This window comes from Apium graveolens, chromosome 10 (genome assembly GCF_009905375.1).
Source record: "Apium graveolens cultivar Ventura chromosome 10, ASM990537v1, whole genome shotgun sequence".
In the NCBI taxonomy this organism is placed as follows: domain Eukaryota; kingdom Viridiplantae; phylum Streptophyta; class Magnoliopsida; order Apiales; family Apiaceae; genus Apium; species Apium graveolens.
The window spans coordinates 18305430-18322333 of NC_133656.1; the positions used below are offsets into that span (position 1 = coordinate 18305430).

The 16904-nt window shown below is 34.2% G+C and overlaps 1 protein-coding gene across 1 annotated transcript; it reads left to right on the plus strand.

Moving 5' to 3' along the window:
• The first annotated feature begins 12329 nt into the window (after positions 1–12329).
• Positions 12330–13708, plus strand: LOC141688840 (histone H3.3). The gene is made up of 4 exons (XM_074492958.1): positions 12330–12485; positions 12866–13014; positions 13117–13207; positions 13313–13708. Exons 2-4 carry the CDS (start codon positions 12866–12868, stop codon positions 13481–13483), a joined length of 411 nt encoding a protein of 136 aa, XP_074349059.1. The 5' UTR covers positions 12330–12485; the 3' UTR covers positions 13484–13708.
• Positions 13709–16904: the final 3196 nt, after the last annotated feature.

The window sequence follows — 16904 nt, forward strand, 5'->3', positions numbered from 1 at the left end:
GATATTAATAAAAGACTTATTTTATTTTTATTACGGGCTTTATCTATTTAAGTGTTTAAATAAGATATACCATAGTTTAGAGTAAAGCTTTTTATGGATTATGATGAGATCATAATAGTGAGACCTAAAAAGATGATAACTCTAAACTTAAATAGTTCCTGGTCATAGGATTACTAACTGGTAATTAATAATCCGCAAAGATTGGTACATACTATGCTTGCTTCATTATGAAGGATGTCTGTTCTCATAGACATTTGTGTGGTGACACTATAGCTAGTATGTAGGTGCTTATTATAGAATAAGTTCACTGAACATGACTCGCACAGCTGAACAACTGATGGAGTTCACTCACGTGTCAGCGGTTGTTCGCAGAGTGATAGTTGTACAAGTATCCTTAGACTTGAGGTCATCATAGTAATCTTGTGTACACTGAACTATGCTTTGGTTTAGTTCTTAGTCTCCAGGGACAATTATTAGGGCTCTTCTGGGTATAGGAATTTGTACACGAAGATAGTGTATGATCAATAAAGGATCTACCCCTTCCAGTGAAGGAAGCGAATGTTCAAGGCTGATCCACTTATGCTAGTTCAGGAATCTCTGGCCAGAGTGAATGAAATTAGAAAGGAGTTTCTAATTTGCATAGAACTACGCATAGTAAATGGTAAGCAAGTGATTGAATTAGATAGGCTTGACACGAGATCCATGCCTTATATTTAATCGGAACATTGTAGGGTAGAAGAAATTTATTGTACGGTAACTATTCACTGAATAGGTTCTTGGTATTCTAAGCAGTGAATTCATATTATCCGGATAGTCGCGATATGCTGAGAAGTATCCCTCACGATGTAGAATAAATGTGATTAATTAATTAATCATATTTAATAAATTAGAGAATTTATATAAATAATGATAAAATAGTTTTATTATTATTTATTTCTACTACCGGCTTAATATTGAACCTACAGGGTCACACCATAAAAAGAGAATGATTTAATGGTGGAGGAATTAATTAATAATGGCTAATAATTATTTATTTATGAAATAAATAATTAATTGGAAAATTTAATAATTGATTAAATGAGATTTAATTGATTATAAATTAATTAAGAAAAGTTCTTAATATTATTAATTAAGGATTTAATTTTTGGAAATTAAATCAAGAGAGAGAATTATTTTTAAAGTGTTTAGAAAAAGGATTAATAATTAAAAGGTGTTTTAATTATTAATGAGAATAATAAATGGGATAATAATAATATTATTTATGGGAAAATTTCAGCTGAAAATTTTGCCTATAAATACACTATTATAGACCCTATTTTATTCTAACCCACATCAAACCCGAAAACCCAAAAAGTTTGGAAAACCCAATTCTCTCCACCTCCTTCCTCCTCCTTAACATCGTTTTCTTGGTGGATACCGGTGGAGTGCTTCACACTTGAGGAGCAACTGCTAAGGATCTCTGATCGTTGTCTCCGAATTAATTTAAAAGGTTAGATTCGATCCCTCGAATTTTTATTCACGATTTATATGCTTTTATTTGGATTTTGTATGTGTAAAAGTGTTTTGCCATGCCCCGCTGCATTTAAAATCCAACAATGGTATCAGAGCATAGGTTGTATGCATATAGATCTGCGGTAAAAATTTCAGAATTTTATGTGCTTGTATGAATTAATTATGATTTTTACAAGTTATATCATGGATTAATTTTGTCTGATGAGAAATCGTTTCTCAGAATAATTTTGAATGTTGATCTGGGTTCTACAAGTGTTGTAGATCGTCTGGGTATTTTTTTCATAATTTTATGATGTATAAATTTTTTATTATGAATTTTTGAAGTTCTTAAAATTAAATTCGTAATTAATTAATCATATATATATATAATATGTTGTATATATATATATATATTATCTGCTTTGTATATCTGTACTCCTGTTTTGTCTGCTATTGTTTTTACTGCTGCACGAAAAGAAAGAGAAGCACAGAAGTCACGGAAAGATGTTGACAGCAAAGCAAGAAGTCGACAGAGAAGAAAGCATCAGGCGGCTGTTATGTCGGGCGCGTGTGGCGCACGCGCGAGGGAAGGCTTATTGCGCATTTGTAGAATGCGTTGCACCCTTTAAAAGCTTAAAAGGGGTGTAACGCATCACCGGAATGCGTTATAGGTCATGTAACGCGTTCCTGTAATGCGTTACAGCCTGTCTGTTAATTTTAAAATTGATTTTCTGGGAGTTTCGTAACTCCGTTTTGGGCGTGCAATATACCGTTGGATTCGTTTTTCTGAGACGGATCTAATGGAGTGATCAATTTTAGTTCATATAAAAGTTTTGAACTGTTTATATTTCCATGAAGTGTTTAAGGTTATTTTTAACTGTTTTAATTGCTTTTAAATGCTTCATGTGATACATAGAGATGTATAATGCTTAGACCTATATGCTAGATGATGTAACATGCCTACCTTGATGTTTATTCATATTGATATATGTGATATATGCTTAGTTTATCATACGATGATAGATTTAGGTGAACTTAAATAAACATAAGGCGTTTGTTAGACAACCTAGTATAGTGAAATTGTTTCATAACCTTAATAAAAATATTATGAATACAATCATGAGATTCTTGTGTTTATGAAACACGTAATTGAATATGAATTTTCGATATGAGAGAAAGGATGATTCTGTCAACAACAGATTTCTATCTGTAAGAAAGGGTTATTAAGTGACGCCTCTTGACAATGCTCCACCCGATCTGGGAATCGTCTAATTATTGATTATTGATTTGAAATATTTAATTTAAAAGGAAGAATCTCTTTATAATATGATTATGATTTTAACGTAATATAATCCCTCTAAAATTAAATAATATCAAGTAGTAATTGGCCAATGATACAACGGGCTTGTGTCGGTCATAGCCTTCCAACATGATAGAAAAGTAGTTCTTATTTTTGAATCATTGTCGGTTCGTGCTACAGCCGAGGGCTTTGATTTCGAAATAAGAAATACTTGTCTATTACATAGAGATGTGTACATTGAATAAGAATCTAAAGGTCGGTACGTGCTACAGCCGTGGGCCTTTGGGGACTGATTCAACTGTACGGAATGTTGGTTTAGACTTGACTTAGAATATTGAGTTTGTCGTGCTACAGCCGAGACTCAATTATTCAAGAGGCTAAAGTTTGATTAGGGAATAACATGAGATGTAATTGACAAGAGTTGTCTGCCTATTGAACATTACATGGCGGTTCGTGCTACAGCCGGGGTCGTGTAATGGAATGTAGGATCCCTATTCCCACTAGCATTATGAATGCTTAATTTTTCACGTAGGGGGTTGAATAAATTAGGTAAACTGGTGGAAGCCACTTATGAATAAAGACCCGATTCATATAGTGTTTTGAAATGAAATCGAATATTTGCTAAGTGTTGTTATGTGTTTATCATTTACAGATTTACTTTGTACGTTATGTCTTCTGCACTATCACTCAGGAGCATACTAGATGCTCACAAATTGACTGGTCCTAATTATGCTGACTGGCTTCGAAACTTGAGAATTGTTCTCAGGATTGAGAAGCTGGAATACGTGATTGACTCACCTAAGCCTACTGAACCTGCTATTGATGCATATAATGATGAACATGTTGTGTATCGTAAATGGGTAGATGATGCAAATGTTGCTCAATGCATCATGCTAGCTTCCATGAACATTGAGCTACAGAAGCAACATGAGCATATGGATGCTCACACTATCCTCATGCATCTACAAGAGTTGTATGATGTGGCGGGGAGGACAGCTCGATATGAGATATCGAAGGAGTTGTTCGGTTGTAGGATGTCTGAGGGATCATCTGTGAATGACCATGTACTTAAGATGATCAATTTGATTGAACGTCTTGGACAACTTGGTTTTGCCATGGATGGGGAGCTGAGCCAAGACTTGGTCTTGCAATCGCTTCCGAGTTCGTTCTCGCAGTTTGTTGTGAACTTTCACATGAATAAGTTGGATGTCAGCCTGCCTGAACTCCACAACATGTTGAAGACTGCGGAATCGAATTTTCCCCCTAAGAAGAGTTATGTTCTTCTAATTGGTGAAGGTTCCAATCCTAAGAAAAGGAAGAGGAATTCTTCCAAGAAGAAGAAAGTAGGTGAGAAAATGCTGGTTCCACCAAAAGCTGAAGACCCCAAGAGCAAAGTTGTTTGCTTTCACTGTAACAAGGTGGGGCACTGGAAGAGGAACTGCAAGGTTTACCTTGCAGAATTGAAGAAGCAGAAGGGTAGTGAGACTACCGCTTCTGATTTAGGTATGTTCATGATAGAAGTGAATATGTCATTAAATCAAATTTCTACTTGGGGTATTAGATACCACCTGTGATTCTCAAATTTGCAATTTGTTGCAGGGACCAAGGAGAAGTAGGACTCTTGAGGAAGAGGAGGTGATTCTACTGATGGAAATGGAGCAAGAGTTGTTGCTGAAGATGTAGAATTATTTCATTTACATAGGCCTACGGGCAAGACTATTGTTTGAAATAATTGTTATTTTGTTCCCTCGATTGTGAGGAATATTATTCCCATGTTAGACTTGGCTGGATTTTCATTTATTATTGAGAATAATGAATGTTCTATTCTTAGAGATAATATTCTTTATGGACGTGGTGCTTTAAATAATGGTCTGTATGTATGTGACATAATTTATTTCAGATTGAACAAACTAATAAAAGAAAAGGGATGATGAAAATCTCACTTTATAGTGGCATTGCAGTCTCCATTTAGTAGACATGGAGAGAGGGCTGCAAATTTGCTAGGAATGGTACACACAGATGTATGTGGACCAATGTCTACGCAAGCCATGGGTGGATTTTCATACTTCATTACTTTCATAGATGATAGATCTGCCTTTGAAAAGTTCAAAGAATATAAGTATGAAGTGGAAAAACAACCAAACATAGTATTATAATTCTTCGATTAGAACGAGGTGGTGAATACTTTAATGGAGTGTTTCTAGATTATCTCAAAGTAAATGGTATAGTCTCCCAGTGGACTCCTCCAGATTAGTATCTGAAAGGAGAAATCGAACTTTGTTAGACATAGTTCGGTCCATGATGAGTTATGCAAATCTTCCAGTATTCCTATGGGGTTATGCATTGGAAACCTCAGCATATTTACTGAATAAGGTGCCTTCCAAAATCTGTTCCTCAAACTTCGTATGAGATATGGAAAGAAAGGAAACCGAGTCTTAAACACGTTAAGATTTGGGGATGTCCAGCTTATGTCAAGAAAGTTGACCCAGATAAGCTGGAATATCGATCCGGAAAATGTAGTTTTGTGGGATATCCTAAAGAGACTTTAGGGTATTACTTTTGCACCGATCATCGGGTGTTTGTCTCCAGACATGATACCTTCTTGGAAAAGGAGTTTATCCTTGAAGGAAACAGTGGGAGCAAAATTGAACTTGATGAAGTTCAAGATGCACAAACTACTACAGATCGAGTGGAAACACCTGTTCTGACTGAACAACCTTTTGTGGAACAGCCCATTCATAGGTCAGGGAGAGTGTCTCGCCAACCTGAGAGGTAATATGGCCTTGTCATTGAGAATGACAATGAGTTGTCGATCATTAATGATCACGACCCTGTGACCTATAATGAGGCTATGAGTAGTGTTGACTCAGAGAAATGACATAGTGCCATGAAATCCAGAATGGAATCTATGTATACGGTATACAAAAGATAGATTATAGCAGATGGCCAGGTGGAGACCTTTAAGGCCAGGCTTTTGGGAAAAGGATTCAAACAAAGGCAATGGATTGACTTTGATGAAACCTTTTACCTGTAGCCCTGTTAAAATCAGTTCGGATTTTGCTTGCGAATGCTGCTTACTATGACTATGTGATCTGGAAAATAGCTAGATGGTTTTCTTTCCAAGGGAAATGAAAACCTAGTGTGTAAGCTGCTACGAACCATATGTGGTTTAAAGCAAGCTTCTCGAAAGATGGAACATTCGTTTTGATGAGACAATCAAAGAGTTTGATTTTATCAAAAAACGTAGATGAACCATGCGTCTACAAAAGGGTTAGTGGGAGCGCGGTAACATTTCTTGTATTGTATTGAATTAGAGTTGACACACATAACAACATAGCAGACCCACTCACAAAGCTACTTTATGAAAGTCACTTTGATCGTCATAAAGATAAGATGGGTATTAGATACCAGAGTGATTGGCTTTAGTACAAGTGGGAGATTGAAAGGAATATGTCCTAAGTCCAATCATGTATAAGGATTTAGGAATAACTTTTATGTAATCTGTTTTGATTTCATTGATATTAATAAAAGACTTGTTTTGTTTTTATTACGGGCTTTATCTATTTAAGTGTTTAAATAAGATATACCATAGTTTAGAGTAAAGCTTTTTATGGATTATGATGAGATCATAATAGTGAGACCTAAAAAGATGATAACTCTAAACTTAAATAGTTCCTGGTCATAGGATTACTAACTGGTAATTAATAATCCGCAAAGATCGGTACATACTATGCTTGCTTCATTATGAAGGATGTCTGTTCTCATAGACATTTGTGTGGTGACACTATAGCTAGTATGTAGGTGCTTATTATAGAATAAGTTCACTGAACATGACTCGCACAACTGAACAACTGATGGAGTTCACTCACGTGTCAGCTGTTGTTCGCAGAGTGATAGTTGTACAAGTATCCTTAGACTTGAGGTCATCATAGTAATCTTGTGTACACTGAACTATGCTTTGGTTTAGTTCTTAGTCTCCAGGGACAATTATTAGGGCTCTTCTGGGTATAGGAATTTGTACACGAAGATAGTGTATGATCAATAAAGGATCTACCCCTTCCAGTGAAGGAAGCGAATGTTCAAGGCTGATCCACTTATGCTAGTTCAGGAATCTCTGGCCAGAGTGAATGAAATTAGAAAGGAGTTTCTAATTTGCATAGAACTACGCATAGTAAATGGTAAGCAAGTGACTGAATTAGATAGGCTTGACACGAGATCCATGCCTTGTATTTAATCGGAACATTGTAGGGTAGAAGGAGTTTATTGTACGGTAACTATTCACTGAATAGGTTCTTGGTATTCTAAGCAGTGAATTCATATTATCCGGATAGTCGCGATATGCTGAGAAGTATCCCTCATGATGTAGAATAAATGTGATTAATTAATTAATCATATTTAATAAATTAGAGAATTTATATAAATAATGATAAAATAGTTTTATTATTATTTATTTCTACTACCGGCTTAATATTGAACCTACAGGGTCACACCATAAAAAGAGAATGATTTAATGGTGGAGGAATTAATTAATAATGGCTAATAATTATTTATTTATGAAATAAATAATTAATTGGAAAATTTAATAATTGATTAAATGAGATTTAATTGATTATAAATTAATTAAGAAAAGTTCTTAATATTATTAATTAAGGATTTAATTTTTGGAAATTAAATCAAGAGAGAGAATTATTTCTAAAGTCTTTAAAAAAAAGATTAATAATTAAAAGGTGTTTTAATTATTAATGAGAATAATAAATGGGATAATAATAATATTATTTATGGGAAAATTTCAGCTGAAAATTTTGCCTATAAATACACTATTATAGACCATATTTTATTCTAACCCACATCAAACCCGAAAACCCAAAAAGTTTGGAAAACCCAATTCTCTCCACCTCCTTCCTCCTCCTTAACATCGTTTTCTTGGTGGATACCGGTGGAGTGCTTCACACTTGAGGAGCAACTGCTAAGGATCTCTGATCGTTGTCTCCGAATTAATTTAAAAGGTTAGATTCGATCCCTCGAATTTTTATTCATGATTTATATGCTTTTATTTGGATTTTGTATGTGTAAAAGTGTTTTGCCATGCCCCGCTGCGTTTAAAATCCAACAGTAAGCAAATCTACAGGCAAAGTTGTTCTGAAAGGATACAGGCATGGTAACATTTATGAAGTCAAGCTTTCAACAAGTACTGATGGTTCTACAATCTGTCTGTTAAGTAGAGCATCAATTGAAGAAAGCTGGAATTGGCATAAGAAACTTTCTCATTTAAATTTCAACAATATAAATGAACTAGTCAAGAAAGATCTTGTGAGAGGTTTGCCAAAATCAGTATTTGCTCCTGATGGCCTTTGTGATTCCTGTCAAAAGGCAAAACAAAGTAAATTTTCATTCAAGAGCAAGACTGAATCTTCAATTCTTGAGCCTTATCACCTACTACATGTTGATCTATTTGGTCCAGTGAATGTCATGTCTATTACAAAGAAGAAATATGCTATGGTCATAGTGGATGAGTTCACCAGATACACATGGGTGTATTTCTTGCACACAAAAAGTGAAACTGCATCTATCTTGATTGATCATGTCAAACAACTGGATAAAGTGGTTAAAGACTCTGTGAAAATCATAAGAAGAGATAATGACACTGAGTTCAAGAATTTGTTTATGGAAGAGTTCTGCAATGACCAAGGAATCAAGCAGGAATTCTCTGCTCCTAGAACTGCACAGCAAAATGGAGTGGTTGAAAGAAAGAATAGAACTCTCATTGAAGCTGCACGAACTATGCTTGATGAGGCAAAGTTTCCAACCTACTTTTGGGCTGAAGCTGTGTAGACTGCTTGTTTTACTCAGAATGCAACACTCATTAACAAGCATGGAAAAACACCATATGAGATGGTGAAGAAAAAGAAGCCAAATCTGAAGTATTTTCATGTATTTGGATGCAAGTGTTTTATTCTTAAGACTCATCCTGAACAGCTATCCAAATTTGATCTAAAAGCTGATGAAGGAATTTTTGTTGGATATCCACTTTCCACAAAAGCCTTCAGAGTCTACAATTTAAGAACAAGGGTTGTCATGGAATCTATCAATGTCTCTTTTGATGATAAGAAGATTACAGGACTTGAAGATTTCAATGATCATGATCAGCTGAGATTTGAGAATGAAGTTTTAAATTCTGATACTATAAATCCTGACAGTCTAAATCCTGATACTGCAAACTCTGATGGATTAAACTCTGATGTTATTGAAACTGTGGTGACTACGCCAAAGGAAGATGCACCTGTGCAGGGGGAGCATACTGAAGATATAACCACATCTCAAGAAACATCAGAACCTACAATAGGCTCTTCAAGTTCTGATTCATCAAGTTCTGATGGGCCAAGTTCTGATAATTCTGGAAACTCAAGTGCTGATAATTCTGGAAACTCAAGTGCTGATAATTCCGGAAACTCAAATTCTGAAGGATCCAACTCAGAGAGCATAATTTCAGGGGGAGCATCAGAAAATGTTGATGAAGACAACATGGATCATGGGAGAGCATCCAGTTCTATAGAAAATCTTCCATCCGCAAGGAAGTGGACTAAAGCATATACACCTGACTTAATTATTGGAAATCCTGATGCAGGTGTCAGAACTAGAACAACTACATCAAATGAATATCTTTATCACTCTTTTCTCTCTCAGACTGAACCAAAGAAAGTGGAAGAAGCTCTTCAAGATGCTGATTGGGTGCAAGCAATGCAGGAAGAGTTAAATGAATTTGAAAGAAATAAAGTCTGGATCCTAGTGCCAAGACCAAAGAACAGATCTGTTGTTGGTACAAAGTGGGTGCTTAAAAACAAAACTAATAGTGATGGCATAATTACAAGGAATAAAGCAAGGCTGGTTGCAAAAGGATATTCTCAACAGGAGGGAATTGATTATGATGAAACATTTGCACCAGTTGCTAGATTGGAAGCCATAAGGATATTTTTGGCTTATGTTGCTCATAAAAAGTTTACAGTCTGTCAAATGGATGTGAAAAGTGCTTTTCTCAATGGAGAATTGGAAGAGGAAGTATATGTTGAACAACCTCCAGGTTTTGTAGATGTAAAATTTCCTAATCATGTCTAGAGACTTGACAAAGCACTTTATGGCCTTAAGCAAGCTCCAAGAGCATGGTATGAGACACTAGCTCAGTTTCTTTTGGAAAGTGGATTTAACAGAGGGACTATTGACAAAATATTGTTTTATCTCAACCATGGAAATGACTTACTTTTGGTGCAAATATATGTTGATGATATCATTTTTGGTTCTACAAATGACAGACTTTGTAAAAAGTGTGCCAAGCTGATGCAGTCAAGATATCAAATGAGTATGATGGAGGAACTTAGCTATTTTCTGGGCCTTCAAGTCAAGCAGAATGAAGAAGACACTTTTATTTGTCAATCCAAGTATACCAGAAATTTGTTGAAAAAATTTGGAATGCAAGATTGTTCAAGTGCATCCACTCCTATGGCCACTGCAACTAAATTGGATAAGGATATTGGTACATCAGTAGATATTACTAATTACAGAGGTATGATTGGCTCATTACTCTATCTAACTGCAAGTAGAACTGATATCATGTATGCTACCTGTCTTTGTGCAAGATTTCAAGCAGATCCAAGAGAACCTCACTTCACAGCTGTGAAAAGAATTTTCAAGTACCTTAAGGGTACAACTGATCTGGGATTGTGGTATCCTAGAGAATCAGACTTTAAGCTAATAGGTTACTCAGATGCAGATTTTGCAGGATGCAAAATTGACAGGAAAAACACAAGTGGAAGCTGCCAATTTCTTGGAGGCAGATTGGTTTCTTGGTTTAACAAGAAACAGAAGTCAATTTCCACATCAACTGCAGAAGCAGATACATTACTGCAGGAAGCTGTTGTGGACAGATTCTTTGGATGAAGAATCAGTTACTGGATTATGGGTTAACATATTCTAAAATCCCTATTTACTGTGATAATCAAAGTGCTATTGCTATGACAGGTAATCCAGTTCAACACTCAATGACAAAGCACATCAGCATTAGGTACCACTTCATAAGGGAACATGTGGATGAAGGTACATTGGAATTGCATTTTGTTCCAACAGATCAACAACTAGTAGATATCTTCACAAAACCACTGTGTGAAGCTACTTTTACAAGATTGGTAAATGAACTTGGAATGGTTTCAGGTTCTTTCTCTAAATCTGCTTAGTTTATGTTCTGATACATCAGACTTTATAATCAGTATTTATAAATATTATTATCTTTGTGTATTCTGTGCTTAAATTGAAATTTGCTAAAGTGCTGATTATGGTCTGATGTGAATTTCTAAACTCTGATAGTGATATGAATGTCTCTGTGACTATTCAATCTAATGAGGATAACTGTGCTAGATGCTGACCTAGTAATCTTTAATATACTGATATCCCATGTCTGAAGTAATTGTTTATGTGGAAATCTCTTAACACAAGCAAATTCTGATATTGAGCTTAGTTAAAGTTTACTTTGTGTATCTTATTACTAAGTCAAAAACTAGAATAGTGCTCCTTATTCGTTAAGTTTTGATGTTAGTAAATCTGATGGATGTACTAAGTGCTGATAAGCCTCACTTATCAAAAGAAAAGGAAAAAGAAAAAGAAATAAAAATCAGGGACTCCTTTGAGATCTAGAGTAAACATTGTGGAAGGGAAGACCCAAGTGCATTGCTGGTATTAAGTAATATGCATTAGAAAAGCAAAATAAAATTTTCTTGGTGACTTTTCACATTTTCTGATTACTGGAGAAATACTCTGATCATAGCATAAATTCTGATAAGCAGTTGTGACTCACTTACACTGAGAAGCCACTGTAAAAAGGAATTTCAAAAGATGCATAAAATGAGCACAAAACAGTTGAGGTGGACTCATGCATGAACTCATTCTATAGTAGACTTCAGAATAATGACAGATTTTAAGCAAAATTCTTAGTTATGCCTTATTTCTAAGGTGTATTTAAGTGAATCAGACTTTAATCTTTATCTGATATTTAGTTTACTGCACACACATACACTCCATATGAATGGTGAAAATTACTGTGGTGATAAATGTTATTTTAGACGAACAATTTAAGTGTCAGTTGCATAAATTCTGAGGACAAATTCTGATGATTAAGTTCTGATGAAGCCATATCAGTACTTGTGTGAAGAATTACAGGAATAAAACATTTATTTAGTGGGAACCGTTTTTTTTTTTAAACTAAACGTGCAAAGTAATAATTGCATTTTGGTGCATTTTGATTGGTTCTCTAATCATAAATATTGATAGACCCTTACATTTACAACAATTTCACCAATAAAAATGCAACAAACTCATAAAATTTAGTGTTTATTTTGTGACCTAGAAAGAACGATTAAAGTACACGAAATCAACACATATGTTTCGGAGCTTTTGTCCAATGAATAACGGCCACTTAACTTCTGCGATCCTCGTCAACCTCCTAGATTACATCCTGGCCGTTCAGTTCATTACAACAAACCATCCACAAATACAGTTAGCGCCGTCCGATACTAGATTTAAAAGGACACACGAATTGTAAATCTTGACCGTCCAATCACTCAAGCCGCTTACTCCGGACAACTATATAATTAAATCCATTAGTAATCGGCCATTCAACTTGATAACATCGCAAAAAGAATTCACAGAGGTCTCTCTCTCTCAATATTATAACATATTGATTGTTGTTCCTTTACGTTGTTGTTGTTAATATGTGTGGATTTTGACTCTCTGTTTTCTAGGGTTCGAGTGCTTGTTTCTGTTAATTGATTTATTATATTGTTTAATTGATATTTACTCCATTAAGTTGAGTTTGTTGGTTACGCTTGTGGTCTAGTTTGTTTGTTGATTTTGTAAAATTAGGGTTGACATAATTTCTTGTGGCCCCACTTGGATCTACTACTACATTAGGGATATTGTATATTAATCTCTTCTATAATTTAATTAAAGAGTAGTATTTCTAATCTCAATGAATTAATAAGGCAGAATAAAAATTCATTTATCTGAGATTTAGATAATGTTTTGGTGCAGATGGCTCGAACCAAACAAACTGCTCGCAAGTCCACCGGAGGAAAGGCACCAAGGAAACAGCTTGCTACTAAGGCTGCTCGTAAGTCTGCTCCCACTACTGGTGGAGTCAAAAAGCCACATCGTTACCGTCCTGGAACTGTTGCCCTTCGGTATGTTTTGTCCTCCTTAATTTGTTAGTTTTTTGTTTGTAATGTCATTGTTATAATGTATTGTATACTCTGCAGTCATTAATTTTGATAAATTTTGTCTAGTGAAATTCGCAAATATCAGAAGAGCACCGAGCTTTTGATCAGGAAACTCCCCTTTCAGAGGCTTGTCCGTGAAATTGCTCAGGACTTCAAGGTTACTATCTAACTGCTCTGCTTATTAAAGATTTTCAACGTAACTTGTTAAAATTGTGAAATTATTTGAATTAATGTGCTCAATCTGTGTTTTTTTGGTGTGCAGACTGATTTACGCTTCCAGAGTCATGCTGTTTTAGCTCTGCAAGAGGCTGCAGAAGCGTACCTGGTGGGTCTTTTTGAAGATACCAACTTGTGTGCCATTCATGCCAAACGAGTCACCATCATGCCCAAGGATATCCAATTGGCTAGGAGGATCCGTGGTGAACGTGCTTAAGCAGCTTATGCCTATCTTTTGGTGGGTGGGTTTATGATGTAGGACTGCTCTTTTAAGTTAAATGGGATCCATATGTATGGCAAATGCTGCAGTTAGATACCAAATTTTCTTAGCTTGTTATTAGATTTGTGACTGTTTATCGTAAAGTGGAGGATTTTGTTGGTATGCCATGTTTAGTGTTATAAACCTTTTGGTATGATGGGATTATGGGAACAGAATTTACTATGTTGCCCTGTTTTTAATATTAAGAATCTGCTGTTTGAGAAATTTTAAAATAAGTAATTTATAATTTAAAATTAATAAGTAACTTATAAATAATAAATAAATTAAAAATTATAAGTTATATAAGTGTTTAGATAACTTTATTTAAAAGTTAGAATTATTTTTATTTCAACGAATTAAAACAAATATTTTTTATCTACAATTATCTTAATTCATGAGTTTTGAATTAATATAATATTTATAAACATATATTTTAAAATTAAAGTTAATAAAAACACGAAAAATCAAAATAAGTTAAGAAAAAGTTCGTCGTGGCTAATATTTAGTGCCCGTTTCGGAAATCTTAAAATAAGTAATTTATAACTTAAAATGAATAAGTAGTTTATAAGTGATAAGTAAATAAATACTTATAAGTTATATAAATGTTTGGATAATTTTTTTTATAAGTCAGATTTTTTTTAATTTAATAAATCAAAATAAATAATTTTTAAATATAATCATATTATTTCATGAATTTTAGATTAGATTAACATTTAAAAATATATTTTTTAAAATTAAAGTTAATAAAAACGCAAAAAATCAAAATAAGTTGAGAACAAATACGTCATTACTAACATTCAACTTATCAGTTTATAAGTTGAAAATCCGACTTATAAGTTAGGTACACAAACAGTGCTCGATAAGTACTTACGGGCTTATAAGTCAATAAGTCATTAACTTATCAACTTATAAGTTATAAATTCAACTTATAAGTGGGGTCGATAAATAGTACTCAATAAGTAACGAATTTATAAGTTATAAGTAGTTTATAAGTTGTCGCACAAACAGACCCTTTATATCTTCCGTGGTAATGTATGTGTTTATTTTTATTATGTTCTGTTCCAATGGTATTTCTTTTGCATCGGAAGACACTAATGTATAAGGTCTGGCAAGGAATTTGGTTATCTGATGTTTACAATCACTCACTATTGGTTGTGCATTATAAGCTTATTATGTGTAGTTTGTGCTTTATGTGTATGTATTTGCATGTTTGGGTAGTGCCTCTTTTGCCTTAAATGGGTTGAAAGGCCGTTTCAAGGATGCGTTGGGCAAGAGAACCCGAACGTGATTATTTCAGAAATTTACCCCCATAAAGCTGGGTTTCTTGACATTAACAAGTGAAAGTTGAAAGTTGGGTTTCTTTCCTGTGTGTGTTGTTTGCATTTACTTTTCTAATCTCTATCTTACTTTACTTTAATTTATTTACATTACTTCTCTTAATTTATTTACATTAATTCTATATTAATGTCTTAAAAATTATTATATTGATTTTATTACTTTTTAAAAAATAATTTAAATAATAATGGGTAGTTATTTTTAATTTTAATTATGTTTGAACTCATTCTAATCTAATCTTTTTAGCCCGCTTTAATAATATACGTGACAACTCGGGTTAAATTTTGAGTTCTATTAAAAAATTGGGTTAGAATCCGAAATCAAGGCGAAGCCTATCGGTCATAATACAACCAACTTGAGTAAATAACAAGATCACATGCACCCAAAAAATCATGATTTGTAAATTTTATCGGTGGGGAATTGAGTGTTATATTATATATTATTTTATTTTAACCCTTGACCAATATCATACCAATCAAATTAAATCCAATTAATTATATTTAGTTCCGTTTTTTAGCCGGATCAATACTATAATGTGATTTTAGTGGGATGAATAATGTCTATTATATAGTTTTATCCCGAGATTATTACGCTTGTTTTTACATTTTTTTCTTTTTTATTTTATGTTCATGTATCAAAATTATTAATTCATTTAATTTAAAATTTACATTTGTTTCAAGCAAAGTATAACTTATAAGTTATGATGTATCAAACACATTATCAACTTATAATTAACTTACAAAATCTAAACACCTAAATAACTTGTAATGACTTATACCACTTTCAACTTTAACCCATAAGTCACATTTTTTTTAAAAAAAATCACATTTTTTAAGAAATCCCAAATGAGCCCTTAAACAAATGGCGGGGACTGTCCACCCTGTATGACACACTGTTGGCTATAACTATTATCGACTGTTACGAGGTTCATCTCAGTGGCTGATGCAGGAACTTCAGTTAAACATTCAACGGCTCACCGGAAAGTGGCTGCTGAGGGGAATTTCTGTTAAAATGTTCAGCACTCAACACAGAGCGAGGGAGAATATATTCCAAGGTTATCAATGGCATTCCGAATAAATTGAAATAGTTAGTCACAAGTTTGAATAAGTCTTTGAGTAGTTTCCAGTCAATGTGTTTCCTATTATCTAGGGATAGTAGTGTTTAGTTTGTTATCTATTTTGTAGGCACGTCTGTGTCACGTTAGTTGCAGTTGTTTATACTTGTAAGGCTATATAGCCTCATTCAGTTAATCAATAAAGACATAGTTCTCAGAGTAATATCATTGTTTTAACACATGGTATCAGAGCTATATACAGAGAGATTAGTTGAGAGAGTGAGTGTAAACACAGAGTGAAAAGAGTGTGAAAACAGATTCTCAGAGAGAGAGAGATGACAGAGGCAAATAGCAATTTTGCTCAACCTGCCATTCCTAAATTTGATGGAGATTACGATCACTGGAGCATGGTCATGGAAAATCTTCTTCGATCTAAGGAGTACTGGACAGTTGTGGAATCAGGTTATGATGAACCAGAGAAACCGGAGATGTTGACGGCTGAACAACGCAAGTCGCTAGAAGATTTGAAGCTGAAAGATTTGAAGGCTAAGAATTATTTATTTCAGTCTCTTGACAAGACGATTCTGAAGACAATATCTCTGAAGGAGACATCCAAGCAGCTTTGGGATTCAATGAAGATGAAATGTCAAGGAAATGCCCGTGTGCAGAAGGCCCAACTCAATCGTCTTCGCAGGAGTTTTGAAATATTGGAAATGAAGAAAGATGAATCAATTACTGACTATTTTAGTCGGGTAATGATTGTTGCCAACAACATGAGAAATTGCGGAGAAAAATTGGATGATTCTAAGATTGTTGAAAAGATCTTGAGAACTCTCACTGATAAATGGAATTATATTGTTTGCTCAATCGAAGAATCAAATGATACTGATAAGATGTCTGTTGATGCCTTGCAAAGTTCGTTACTTGTCCATGAACAAAAATTCAAGCCTGAAATAGAAGAAGAACAGGCACTTAAAGTTACATATGAAG